Genomic DNA, 14,166 nt, shown 5'->3' with positions numbered 1-14,166 from the left:
ATGTGAGAGTAAAATTAAATACTTTAAATATTTTAAATCATTTTGAAAATTGCTAGTAAACCTAGTCACCAATGAAACGCTTAATTAGCTATATGCAAGTTTGCAAACAACTGCAAATCAATTATGAGAACATTATGTGAGAAATGAATTTAATGAATATATCAAGAGTCAATAGAATTAACAGGCTTTGAGTTAATACTTTTTAATTGAAATCTAGCTGAATACTTTTGCTAATGTCACTTACTTTTCTCTTTAAATCAGAAAAGCAATGTGTTTTGTAACGGTCATGACACGCCAAAAAATTTTGTATTTCTTAAATACACTGATTCAATTCTCTTAAAATTCCATAATCTTGATAGGCCCTATTAAATGTTAGGGGGAAAAAGAATCATACAAAACTTAAGCCAGGAAGTAACTAAAACCACACACCCAAACCAATTAGCTCTTTCACAGAAAATTAATACTTCCTACAAATTCTCTCTCACAAAGCTAAACTTTTACAAGTATTCCAGTTAAATATCTGATATCCCTGATATTCCTATAAACATTGCCTTCTAGCTAAGCAGTAGAGTTCTTGAATTAACAATAAGCCTTAACAAAAACATTTGAATTTCTTGGTAATTTTCCCAGACGTTTCACACCTGAGAAGTAGGTGTTATCCATAAGGGTTTGTTACAGCGTCAGACTTGGCAATGCAAGATCACCCCCACGAGACTACAGGACTGTACAAGGGTCCTCCCAGGAGATCCAGTGTAGGGGTATATCAGAATGGAAGAGCTATGTGAAGGGTGGAAGGGAATAGGGCAGCAGCATGAAATGCTGACAGGACTCGGGACAGCATCTGTGCCCCAAAGGGTCTGTGGACACTTTCTTGGAAACTTCCCTTGGGTTGTCCAAGATGGTACACCCACACCCACAGACCCTAGAATCAGGAAGATGCTAAGAGTCATAAGCCATCTTAACAACCATTCCCTCAGGCCTTAACTTTAATGACACACTTTTGGTGATTCAGTGGGTAGGTGAAGTCCTAGAACATGATGTAAAGAAATCTGACCTTTAAAACTGAGAAACTTTAGCATTCAATTGTCCACTTTGAAAATGTATTCTGAAATAAGAAAATGGTTCGTAATGATGGGAAGTAACTCACTCCTTACTCCAAAGTGAAAGTCTCACCAGATCAGAATGACAGCTTTTTGCCATCACTGGCTGCATCCACATGAGCATGCATATGCATTTTGTGGTGCCTCAAAGGCTGTTGAAGCGCTGCAGAACATACCTTGCACATGATTTGGTTCGCCATGCTGCATATTTGCAGCACGGAGCCAAACTTAGATACCGGGAAATCCTGGTATTAAAAAAATGCAGAAAAAATGTGGGGTGGCACATCTGGCAGCAGTGTGCGCCACCCGAAACTGGAGCCTGGCCAGCAGCCAGAGCCAGGCTCTGGCTTCCAACCAGGCTCCTCATGCCCAGATCGCCACTGCTGGAGTGCTGGGAGGCCCCCAGGACTCCAAGTAAGGCTCCTGGGGCCAAACAAGGTGCTGGTCTCCTCCACCCCACCCAGAGCATTTTTCCCTGTATTAACCTCATGTGCAGGGACATGAACTGGGGCAAAAAGCAGCAGTATGGATTTTAGAGCAAGTATACAGCTGAAGAAAAGAGGTAAGAATCAGCATTGTCTGAATCTTTCTGAGCCAATACTCTGTGTGGCAGCTCTTTCCATCTTTTTCAGTCTGAAGGCAAAATACAATACTTCTGGAAGGTCATGGGTGGTTTATTTTCAAAATTCCTCCTCCTTTTTCAAATATTTTCAAAAATCCTCCTCATTTATGAAGACAAGTGCAAGTCAACTGCCTGCTTGCAGCTGCCGATTAACTTGGCATGAGTATGATTCCAGCAGGCAGGGAGCTTTTGCAAACCACTCTTGTACCACTTCTCTCCAATGCCTGATGCAGCCAGGGAGGAATGGTGGTAAGAGTCCTGCATTTCTCAGCTATGCCAGTCTGCTGCACAGTTTGGGGTACAACAGTCAACTGATAAAAATTAGAGAAGTTTTAACCAGGAATGGGATGGTAAATAAGAGAGTTGTAACTACTTTCTGGCTCTGAGTTTCTCCCCTTTCCCCCCACCTCCTGAACTAGACAGCTACCCAAGGGAAGAGACCTGTCCCTTGCAAGACACTCACCTAAACTCTGGCAGAGTCAGTGAAACATCTATCTTTTCTTCCTGAGGCTTTTACAGTCTAGCAGGTGACAAAGCATCTAGTGCTACTTTCACCTCCATCTACAGGGATGCAGCAGTCAGTCAGTTGATGAGCAGCTGGAACTCAGAAGGGAAAGTACCACCAGCTGCTTAGAGTACTTCCTTCTCAGGTCAGAGATGTTTGAGATCCTGCACAAGAAGAGGTAGGAGGCGAGGCCTCCAACTCCTCCCCATAGCACAGCTATGGTTCAAATCACTTCAGTTTAAAAATGACAAGCACAGGTTAGGGAACATATTTTCAATTCCTAACCTAGTAAAAACAAACTCAATTTTCAAGAGAGCCACTCTCCAGGGCCCCACTTTAAGCCTCAAGTGGCCTCCAAGTCCTATGTTAAACCAGTGACAGAAGGTATAGTCAGAGCCCCACAGAAAGCCCTGAATAAAGCAGCATTTGCAGTTTACACATACTGGTTAAATATACATGATATTTTTTTTAAGCTACTCAGGAAGTGAAGCAACTGTAGAAAATCCTTAAGAAATATCCTAGCTTTTCTTAAGCCCTATGAGCCATGAATAAAACCCAGTAAATAACAGCCCATGTCTCCAGAAAGGGGGAAAAAGAAAGTCCTCTGAAAAGAGGAGCTGGAGAAACAACAAACAATGCTTTGCTATAAAGAAAAGAAAAGGAGATGCAGCCAGATTGAATTACTCCTTAGATGAAGTATCACAAGAGCACCTTCAGAAAATCTTTCCTACCATGAATATTGATACTATGTTCCTCACTATTAATGTTTATTACGGAGTATTAATTAGTGGTCACTGTAAGTTAGTAACTCAGAGAAATAAAACCTGACAAATTACTGAACAGTGAGAGAAAAAAGCTGCACTGATGACCCTCTTCCTACAAGACACCCTGATTTGTTGCTTGGCATCTGAGTTCTCAACCAACACAAAAGAGCAGTCAGGTTGAAGAAATTTCTGTATATGTAACTAAATATGTCAGCATTTGCATTAAATTATCTTGTCCACACCTACCCACTTTAAAATTCATATCTCAGGAGCAGTATATGATTAATGACTGTCTTTTCCTTCCTCCTTTGATTTTTCCTTGATAAAACATCTAACTTCTGGAAGAAAGGCTCTCATTTTTTAAGGTCAAGGCCAAATTTTTACACTATTCAAACCAATTAATCTTCTCCCTTCTTGGCAAAAAACTACTTGGAATACAAATACCCATCTCTATTGTATTTCAAAAAGATGAATCATTTATTAAACTGGATTTAAAAAATGTATCTAACTTAGAAGAAAACATAGGAAGCAGCCAACCATGTATAAAAAGATGGCTCAAGATTTAAAAGTAACATTGTCTCATTAAGAATTAACAAATGTTTTGACAATGTTGTTTTTTATAAGTATTTTCCCATGAATAAAAATCTCTTCATGTTATGCAGCACAGGCATATAAAGTTAAGGAGGAATCTAATAACATGAAGAGATTAAACCCTCTAGTTACCCACTAGCCAGGAAGAAAATCAGAGCTTCACATCCTCTTGGGTAGGACCAATCTCTCCAGCGGCAAGATACAACCAGCACACTATGTTACCACGGTGCATTCTCCTGTCCAGGGAATTACAAAAGTCGCATATTTTATGTGCCTTAAATGTGATAACAGCATCTCATTCATGCCAAAATAGTTAAGGATCTGCCAGTGTTTTCATTATACATTTTGATTTTCAAATTTTTCTATGACCAGTTTGGAAAAACTTGAAACTTGCCATATAAACATCTTGGAGAGCAAATTCAAGTGTAAATGTGATTGGCAGTTTCCAAGGTGAAATTTTCATGTGTTGAATTTTTTAGAGTCCTTAAACATGATTCCATTGTACTTTTATAGAAAGAGGTTTTGTATATTAAATTTGCCTTTTCAAACTAATTTCCAAAAGTATTTTAGCACATAAGATTAGCTAGCACATACAGCTCCTAGGGTCTTCAAAGTGTAATTATAGGTCAGCGGGTTAGGACAGAGGCATAACTGGCCAGTACTGCACCCTGTGTGATGACAGCACAGCACACAGTGCAGGGGTTGGAGGTTTATAGCTACAGGTGGGGATGTCACCTGTGTTTTTGCTGTGGATGCATGGGGCAAAAAGAAAAAAGTGACAGTTCCTTCTTCCACACCCCACCCCATTCCATTTTAGCACCCACCCCTTTAGCAAAGCCCAGACCTAACCAATTATGATACTAGGTATGGGGTCCCTGGGGTCAGGGGTCCAAGAACTAAACAGGCAGGCAGTCTGCCAGAGTAATATCTAGAGGTGCACCATTATAATGGTTGGGTATCAGATCAGCACTAAGAAAAGGAAAATTAACATTATAGGCTTTTTTTGGGCCATTGTAGTGGATAATGTTATCTGATAATTAATTATGGCGGGGCCCCCTGGACACCTGGGTTCCCTCCCACAAACTGCAGTAACCCTGGATACACCATCCCCTCACTGGCGGGAGGCCTGAGCTGGAGCAGAATGTGGTGCAGCGCAGACTGCAGGCTGGTTTGGCTGCTGTAAAAGGTGCGAATGCAGCAGAGGTAACTGGGGCGGGTGCAGCTGCCCAGCCTGGCCTAGCGTGACTTAACTCATGATGCCCAGGGTCTGCGCCCCAGGGGCAGAGCCTGGCAGAGGCTGAGGCAGCAGCTTCCTGCCCCCGCCCCATGCAGCAGGGCCCTTCCCCCAGGGGGGAGTATCCCCGGAGGGGGCAGTGGTGGCGCCTGAACTGGAGCGACTCTGAGAGCCACTCTACTTAAAGTACCTGTAGACCATCCAGCCCTGGACACTCTCAGGCTCATGCAGCTGCCCCAAGCCCAGGGGTGGTGCCAGCCTCTTCCCAGTGGAAGAGGGCTGGGGCCGGGGTGCTTGAGGGGGGCTATGGCCTCCCTAAAATTCGCCTTAGCCCCCTGTAGCCAACCCTCCCAGCACTGTTGCTGCCCGCCTCACTCCTGCCCACTCCAAGCTCAGCTTCCCCACTGGGAAGAAGCTGGCGATGCCCCTGCCAGGAGCGCCACACTTTTGTGTGGTCACCTGCGCAGGGTTGGCTGGTAGACTCAGCTGTGCGGGGGTGGGCAATGGTGATGCTGGGAAAGGCGGCTACAGGTGGGGGGCGCTAAGGCGAATATTGGGGTGGCCATAGCCCTCCTAACCTACCCCACCCCCAGTACTGCCAGTGGCTGAGCCTGAAGAGGAGGGCCTGCAAGTAGCATGGAGCACTCTTGCATGTGCTCTGCCCAGTAGTGGGGGTGGGAGGGGGCTTTAACTAGAGGCTCCAAGAGCCACTCTAGTTAAAGTACCCAGAAACTACAAAGCTGTGGGCAGATTCAGGCAGCCTACCCAAGCCTGAAGGGCAGGGGCTGAGGCAGCTGCTCCCCCACCTGCCGCTGTGTGCAGCACAATCTATCCCCCAACAGGGAGCATCTGCTTTATTTAGAATTGCTCCAAAAGCCACTCTAATTAAAGTGCTGCTGTGTTTCCTGTATCAGCGTCCCCATGCTTAGAAATGGTGGTGGGGGCACTTGAACAAAAACATTCAATGAGCTTTATTACTAAACATCAGTTAGCAGATCAGTTTGGGGCAATATGGCTGGTTAATAATTGGCTATCAGTACTGGCCAAGAAAATCTTGCTCCCCTAGTAATATCAGTAGCCCGGCAAGTTGGCGAGGCTGTGTGGCAATTTGGCAAAACTGTTCATATGCTTAAGCAGCCTTCTGTTGAAAAATGCAGACTCCCGAATACACATCACGTACAAAATCCCCTAATGATATGACAGACGGTAGAAAGAAATTAAGCCAAGTAAAATTAAAAAATAATCTAAAGCTCTATATATCTAAGGACTTCACTCATATTTGCTAACTGGAGAAAACACAAAGGTTATCTTCTATTGCTACAATAACATTGATTTTCAATGCTGATGAACTGGCTCTAGAACAGACTTGCCCAACATGCGGCCCACCAAGCCGCTTTCTGAGGCCCAAGGTGCTGCAATGGGAAACGAAAGTAAACACTGTACTTTCATTTTGGGGGGTAGGGTGGGGGGGTGTGATGTGATACCGCTTCTGGTGAGGTCTTTGAATATGGCTCGCCGGCCCACTGTGTGATAAAAAGTTCATGATCCAGCCCTACATTCAAAAAGGTTGGACACCCCTGCTCTAGAAGGTTAATGTTTACCTTCTAGAGCTTTAGTGGATATGTGTAAGGCCATTAATTGACATCACCTTAAAGTTGTTTTTGTGCTTTTATGGCTATAGGCATGAGGCAAATCTGAGTTCTAATCTACTAAAATCCCTGCCAGTTTACCACATTCACTAAGTAGTTGAACCAAGGCTCCAGATTTAAGCGACGTATCAAGTGAAATGTAGAAACACGTATTAATTACGTGCCGGTCAAAAGCATTGTTTTATCTCTTTTATTTCGTATTATGAATGCTGTAAAACAATCAATCAATTTTACATGCAGATCATAGGCAAGTGTCCTATTTTTGCACTTCTCCAGTTGAGTCCACTAAAATGAAGTATGGTGACTGAACCGCACTTTGGCTTGGTGCCTTGCATGTCATCACATGTGTGGGGAACTGCTGTTCTATAAATACCTTCTATTTCCCATCAGATCAGTTGTAAACAACAAAACACACAGGCATATTTTTCCATTCAAAAGCAAGTGCGGCAGATACTGTCACTCACCTCAGCCACCTGCTGTGTCTCCACTATCTGCTGAGCCAGCACCTCCATATTGGTTGCCATGGTGAAACAAGATCATTAGAGAACCTGTTTGGAAAGATGCCAGCAACTTCCATCAGGCAAAGAAAAATTAGACTTCTTGTCATTATTAAGTAATATTAAATATATGATGCAGCTTACTGTGAATTTCCACCACTGTCAAATGAATCTGACAAATAAGCAAGCAGTTGCATAGATTTAGTGCCTAGGTGGGGAATATTGTTATCAAAACACCAAGACCTTCGAAAATTGCAGGAATAACATTATTACTTTTCTTTTTAAATCAACTCATTTAACATTTTCGCCCCACAATTTAAAACTAGGAGAGGAAACGTTCATTTTTAAAATGAAAAAGGACAAATTTGAACTTCAACTATTGATCCTGTTTGTGGAATTCACAGTTCTTTAAAAAGCTCGGCTTAATTCCTAGTCAATGAAAAGAGAAAACATAACAATTAAATGAATAGCTTCTATGTCTTTTTGTAGTGCAGGAAAGATGGTTATTAAAAATGGTATTGGAGAACAGTTTTACTGAGCCATTCTATGAGATTGCTATTATGCATTTTTTAAACACAATCTTGCAGTGAAAGGAAAACAGATGGGACTATCTAACTCATCCTTTCTATCTTTAACTACTGAGTTATCTACCTTATCATGATCCTTTGACACTAGTATCACTGGGAGAAGAAAATATTTCAGAGTACTTGCTTCCTACTTCTGATACAACTGCAGGTTCATAGTCTGATAAATCCAAAATAATGTAAAGCAAAAATAAAAAAAAGACCAGGAGAAAAGCATGTCCAGAAAGACTCTAAAATATAGACCTTAAATAAGAGTTTGTTTCTCTGTTAATACTTGCTTAATACAAGTGCCTTTTGTGGCTTCTCCTGGAAACTTAACAAGCAGAAACTACATGTATTTTACAATGATTAATACTTGAAACTTTGTAAATCAGCCCTACACAGTGAAGTATCAGGAAACACCAACGATCACTTAGTCAACAGGCCAACAAAATACTGTGCTTGATGAAACCCAGAACCTGCCCTTCTCTTTCTCAAGCTTGTTAAGCAGTTTCCAACATGTCTAATATCATTTTTACACCCAACCACCTGCTACTCAGAGGGTTTGAAATCCCAATCAACAATACTTAAACTTTTGGCCATTTGTTTGAAAAGAAATGGGAAGCATGGCAAACATTTTTGGCCAACAGATATTAAAGAAGAAAGACAAAGGTTCTAGTTTTCCACAGATATATTTTTCTCTCTGTGGTCCCAGACAAATGCTGTATACTTTAGTCAAGCATAAAATTGACCAGGAACAGGGAAAAGCCACTGGTAGAGCATGGAAACTAGGGATAAATATTTCTGACTTTTCATCTTTCACTAATCTTCAGCAAAAAGTCATGACCTTCGTTTCAGTGGATGCCAGAAAAATCATAAGCTCCATGTGGAACAGTGGCAACAAGTCCATTTCTAGCTTTCACCGAAGGCATCTTCAGTGTTTACTTTCACTGCTTTTCAACTTTTACATTAGGAATTATAATTTGGGGCTGCATCACTTTATTGTAGCATTATCATGAGCTATGCTGTTAAATAGCATGGATTGACTCACATGTTACCATTGTATCTTTCTAACATGACAGATGCAGGTTTCCCTCGCTTTATGCTATACAAGAGTTCCTGGAAAATGGCACATAACTCCATTGAACTTGCATAAATGGAACGCACTTTACAACGTAGCAAATAGAGATACATTCCAAGACCTCGACTGTACCGACCCCCAGACCCATTTCTACCACTTTTACAAGACGATTTTGGTATTCGCCAACAGCAGACAGTACACACAAGCACAGGGCACTATCATAATGGAGATAGCAACTACAGAACCACGTGTCACAGACAGCAAGCGAGGAGCACAGATCCACATAGAAGACTAGTTTGGTGCACGTCACTCCCACAATGCACTGCACAAGGCAGCTGACTGTGGGCTTCCACCACACCAATCGCATAAGAGTGAATTTACCTTGCATATAACGAATTTTTGGTATAAAAAGGATCATCGCATAAGAGTGAATTCACACATACAAATCCCGCATAAAGCGAGGGAAACACAATATTCTGCTTCAAATATAAAGTGAGGGTGGGGAGGGAGAAATAACTTCCCAATGGAAGGAGAAACGCACCATATGCATATACCTAGCAAATGCCAAAATTATAACTAGATGTTTTAATACTGAGGTTCTCATCTATTTAGAAGTGGATTAGCTAAGGGAAATGTATTCATTGCTTGAGGGGACCAGAAGCTGACAATATTCTGAGCTAAGATGGTGACTGACTGACGATGTTTGCAGGGGTTGTAGTTGAATATGGTTCAGCAGTTAGCCCAAGCTATATTCAGGGCCAGACTGCTGTAAGGAGATGCTCTTCCCTCCACCCCACAAGGGGCTTGGAACCCAATTGCAGATGAGCAGATAACGGTTTGCTTGGCTGGGAGGCTTTGGGCCACATGCAACTGATGTCCAGTTGATGGGGAGGAGCCACAAAATAGGCTAAAAACTTCAGAAGGCAAATGCTGGGAAGCAGCTCAGAGGTAGAGCAGTTTCTTTCTTAATGTTTTAAGAAAGAAAGTTTGGCTACAAGTCTTTCTTGTGAAGACTAAAAACTGGCCCGAGAATAGAGTTGACTTGCCTAAGGCCCAGGGTAAGAGACCCACTTACCTAGTGTCAATACTAGTTAGTAGAAACAGTGTCGAAGACAGTTATTATTTTTCTACACATTCAAATTGAAATCTTTGCTATGCTGATGTCAATGGGAATTTTGTCATTGACTTCAATGGGGCCAGGATTTCAGCCTTACTCTTTCAGTGGTCTTTTTATTACTTATAGGAGTACAGTCACTGTGGGGTTCAGATTTTTCTGCATGTTTCCCTAGTTAAAAGTTAACTGAATCGAAATAAGCTAAAAATAATCCTACTTATCAAGAACATATCCTTTGAATTTTAGAATTTGGAACCCAATTTTTACTGTTCATTGACATTATTTCATGTACTACATGTTGCTATCTAACAACAACTGTATTGCAGGTATGCTTTGACAAGTCTCATAGCATGGTGGTATATGCCTTTAAGACGCATCCATAGCGTACAAGAACAATTTCGGTTTTGTGTTTAACCATGCTAAAAACTTTTAACCTGCCGACGCTGGAAGTCATCCTCAGGCCACTAGTATTGCCAATGACCTTTTCAGGCAGGATGGGGGAGAAAAAAAGCTAGAGCGATTTAGAAAAAAAAATAAAAAAAAATACCACCTACATTAAACATATATACATCAGTTACCTCTAAAATTGAAACTAAATTTTCCAGTCAAACCAAATGTTTCCTTTGGCCAGAAACCAGGCTTTTTAAAACTTTTTTTTTAGATTCACCAAATTTTGTAGAAGTTTGACTTTGATTTATCAGAAATTATAAATCATGGATGTAATTAATTATGAATAACCTAGAAAATCCATTATTGGCCCAACTTGAGCAGACACTCATTCTCCACAAAGGAGAAATGTGGTTACATTCCAGTAGGAAAAGAGCTGTCCTGGAGCATCCAGAATGCTGGAATTCAAATAATCTTGAACAAGAAAACGTATGAAGTAAAGGTGTCACTGTGTTGTTTCTATTGCCACTGATTGACTAGCCATAGGTGATGTTTATGGCAAGCAGGCAGACAGTCATTTTAGAAAAACAAACAAAAAAAGTTACATGTTCAAGTCTAGAAATCTGTGCAAAAACAACTTAGACCTGCATGAACTGATAAGACCCAGAAGTCTCATCAAACCAAGTCACTCCTGAAACCTGAACTTCTTTCTTTCCTTCCCAGGTCCTTGTGACAAGATACAGTAGACCCCCAATTTATGCCATTCTGACTTACGCATGTCTTGGTTTACACTATTTTTTATTAGGGCCTGGACTGGAAAATGCCCCTCGAGATGCACGTCATTCGTGTATATATGCAGACAGTTGTGAGATCCACGTATATATGTGAACACCTTACAAGATTTGCAGGTGGAATCAGGCAGAGCTGTGCCGCCATTGTACTGCCATTGTGGTAGCGGCATTTCAAGATGCATAGGTGAGACACCAGACGCGCCTCCTAAAGATGATTCCACTGAGAAAAGAGGGGAAAAAAAGCTGCGACTACAGTACACAACCCCTCACTATTCTATTATTTCCTGTTGGGAACATCATCCCAACTTATACAAAATCCCCCTGGAATACAATACTCATGTAAACTGAGGGTCTACTGTATTCAGATTCTTATACATCTGCAAATTCTGCTGAGATGGCTGTGCCATGAGTACTGCTAGGGCCTCAAACTTACAACTTGTGGACTATCAACCACGTACCTTAGTGTCCATACCACTCCACTGCCTACACTACCCCCATCCTGCTTTCCAGTGATTAGTAATATGATAAATACAAGAAGGCTGGGCAGGAAAATGAGAGGTTACTTCATAATATTGGCTACACATCCTCTTAAGACACGCATGGATTTATTGAGGGAAGTGTGGAAATACCGGCTGTTACTAAATACTGAACATCTTAGCTTAGCTTCCTAACCAATTGTTATTCTGAACAAAGCATCAAGCTGATTGACTCTTCCACATACAGTTAAATGACACGTGTTTTTGGTCATAGTTCAATGAGAAACGGTACTACAGTTCATTCATCAACATAAAAAAGTGTGAGAGAGCTGTCTTGCATAATTCCAAATTTTAAACTGTTGATTTTTAAGTAGTATAGATACCTGGAGAAACTCAGCTGGCCACTACTAATAATGTTAAACCTAGTCAATCTCTGCATAAACTATATGTGACACTTATTATCCCACAGTCTATGTCTACAAGAAATGTAGGTTGCTATGTCACTGACAACTTGTTAATATTTACCTCAACTTACCCAAAAATCATGTCTGTGTTCTAAGAACATTTAAAATCTAGGTTTACGTGAACTCCTACCTATTAAGTAGAGATGAGCTCAAGCCAAAAACCTGAAACCAGACAGAAGAGTTGGCTATGAGTTTGCAGCTCAAACTCTCTTTAAAATGGGCAGGATCAAAATGTTAAATCTAAACATTCTAAAACTAGGGAAAGTTTTAATTGAAAATTTCAAACCAATGCATCTGAGATTGCAGATGGTCCTTTACAGAGCTACGGTTCAGGCCCACCTGTAAAATCATGTGCAGCTAGAAACATGTTTTTCTAGGCTGGCTCAACATACAGGCTGATGTTTAATGTTTACAGTTAATGTTTTACCAAAAGACGGCTACATCCATAATATCTAGCAGCACTTGAAACAGTTACATAGAAGCATAAAAAGGCACAAGCATGGACATTTGTTTTCAGAACACTACCTTTTGGCAATCATTGTGAAAATCAGTTTAGAATTATAAAATTTATGGAAAATATGGCTAATCTACCATCTCTTGCCATCATATTTAACAGCCATCCATTAAAAATTACTTTTAAAGAAATTTATTTAAAAAATGAAAATAAAATGTGTGACTCAAGGTCTTCCACCACAGAAAGTGTCAGAAAATAGGATCTACACATTAAACCTGATTTCCAAATGAAACAATGTTTACTGTTTCCATTTTCTGACATACACTGGATTTCAGGAATAACATTACCACCTGGCTTTCAGTGCCTTTCATCCATTGTTCTCAAAGAATCGTTATTCCTTTTCTTCAAGTGAGGAAACAGATGCAGAGGTGAAGTGACTTTTGACCAAAGTGACCAGTGGTAGAGCTGGGAATTAAACCCTGGTCTCCTAAGGGTTTAATTCCCAGTCCCAGTCACTAGATCAGGGCCAGGCAATTATTTTGGGTGAAGGGCCGCTTACTGAGTTTTTGCAAGCCATCGAGGGCCACGTAACAGGCAGCCGGGGGCAGATGCATATTAATTTTCTAAATTTTTAGGGGCCCCGCGGGCCGAATAGAAGGTCCTGGCAGGCTGTATCTGGCCCTTGGGCCGCATTTTGCCCACCCCTGCACTAGACAATACTGCTCCTAGGTAAGTGATGGTTTGCATGTGCAAGCAGAGATGGCTATCAAATGCAGGAGTACAAATCCCCCACTTATGCACTGGCATAGCTAGCTAAGCAGTTATAGTAGTGTGGTGAATTTGTAGTCAGTAGGTACAAATGTGCTCTCCCAGCTTCTGAAAACAGAGGTGTAACAACATGGCCGGGTACCTGGCGCACAGGGCAGCTTCTGGTTACTATCAGGCTGTGGGACTGTGATTGTGTGGCTGACTGCAACTATTTTTTCTGACCGTCCTTAAGTTGGTGCTCATAATGGCTGTCCTGGCCACCCTGCCTAGTTACACCACTGACTGAAAAGAGCAAAAGTTCAGAAATAATTTAAAAAATTCAGGAAAAAATCTCTAGATTGTAGTAAGAGTCATATTTTCAGACTGTGGACTTAAGGGAGGCAGCACCAGCCTCCCAGAGACTAAGCACTCCTGTTCTCTAATGTAGCTGTGAGTGACTAGATAAATTATTCATTTTCCTAATCATCACCATCAGGTCCACTGATTGGGTTCTGGAACCTGCACTTACAGTGAGTAATATCTATTTGTGTGAGTAGTTCCACCAGAATCACCAAAACAACCTAAAGATATGCTACTCAATGTGAACAGCAGATTCAGGTCTTCTGTGTAGAAGCATCCTGATCTGTTAAACCAGGAGAACAGCTCTAACCTCCCTCCAGAGTGTTGTTTTATTTTACTGGGAACCAGGAAGGCACAATTAATTAGCATATGAACACCAAACATATGAACACAATATATCAAACAACATGAAGGATATGTATTTATTTCACATAAATGAAAAAAATATGAAGCAGCTACTAAAAAATAAACAGATGTCATTGAGGAAAGAGAACCTGACAAAATACATTTGCTTTAGAATATTAAATTCATACTGTAACCAGGCAATAATTATTTGCCATATCTCATTATTTTGTCAATAACATAATGCAAGATCAATTTAATGCTTGTTAAAATCATCTTTACTTCCAAGCTTCTCTGTTAGTTATATTGACTGAGCTTTTTAAACCTTTTCTGCCATGTCATTACCAGTAGCTGTGGAGCATGGGAGTTACAGGCAAAGCCTCTGAATTAGAACTTCCTAGACCAGAGGTTCTCAAACTGTGGTC

The 14,166-nt window shown here is 41.1% G+C and overlaps 1 protein-coding gene across 1 annotated transcript in view; it reads right to left on the bottom strand.

Annotated features, from left to right (window-relative positions):
* Positions 1 to 14,166, bottom strand: part of NR2C2 (nuclear receptor subfamily 2 group C member 2) — a 93,142-nt gene that overhangs the window by 62,090 nt on the left and 16,886 nt on the right. The window contains exon 2 of the mRNA XM_090022687.1: positions 6,930 to 7,013. Within this exon, the coding sequence (XP_089878813.1) occupies positions 6,930 to 6,989 (60 nt within the window). The 5' untranslated portion in view covers positions 6,990 to 7,013. The remainder of the gene's footprint in view (positions 1 to 6,929; positions 7,014 to 14,166) is intronic.

This window comes from Crocodylus siamensis, chromosome 11 (assembly GCF_052110815.1).
Source record: "Crocodylus siamensis isolate JL-2025a chromosome 11, ASM5211081v1, whole genome shotgun sequence".
In the NCBI taxonomy this organism is placed as follows: domain Eukaryota; kingdom Metazoa; phylum Chordata; order Crocodylia; family Crocodylidae; genus Crocodylus; species Crocodylus siamensis.
This window is presented reverse-complemented; position numbering and strand designations above follow the sequence as displayed.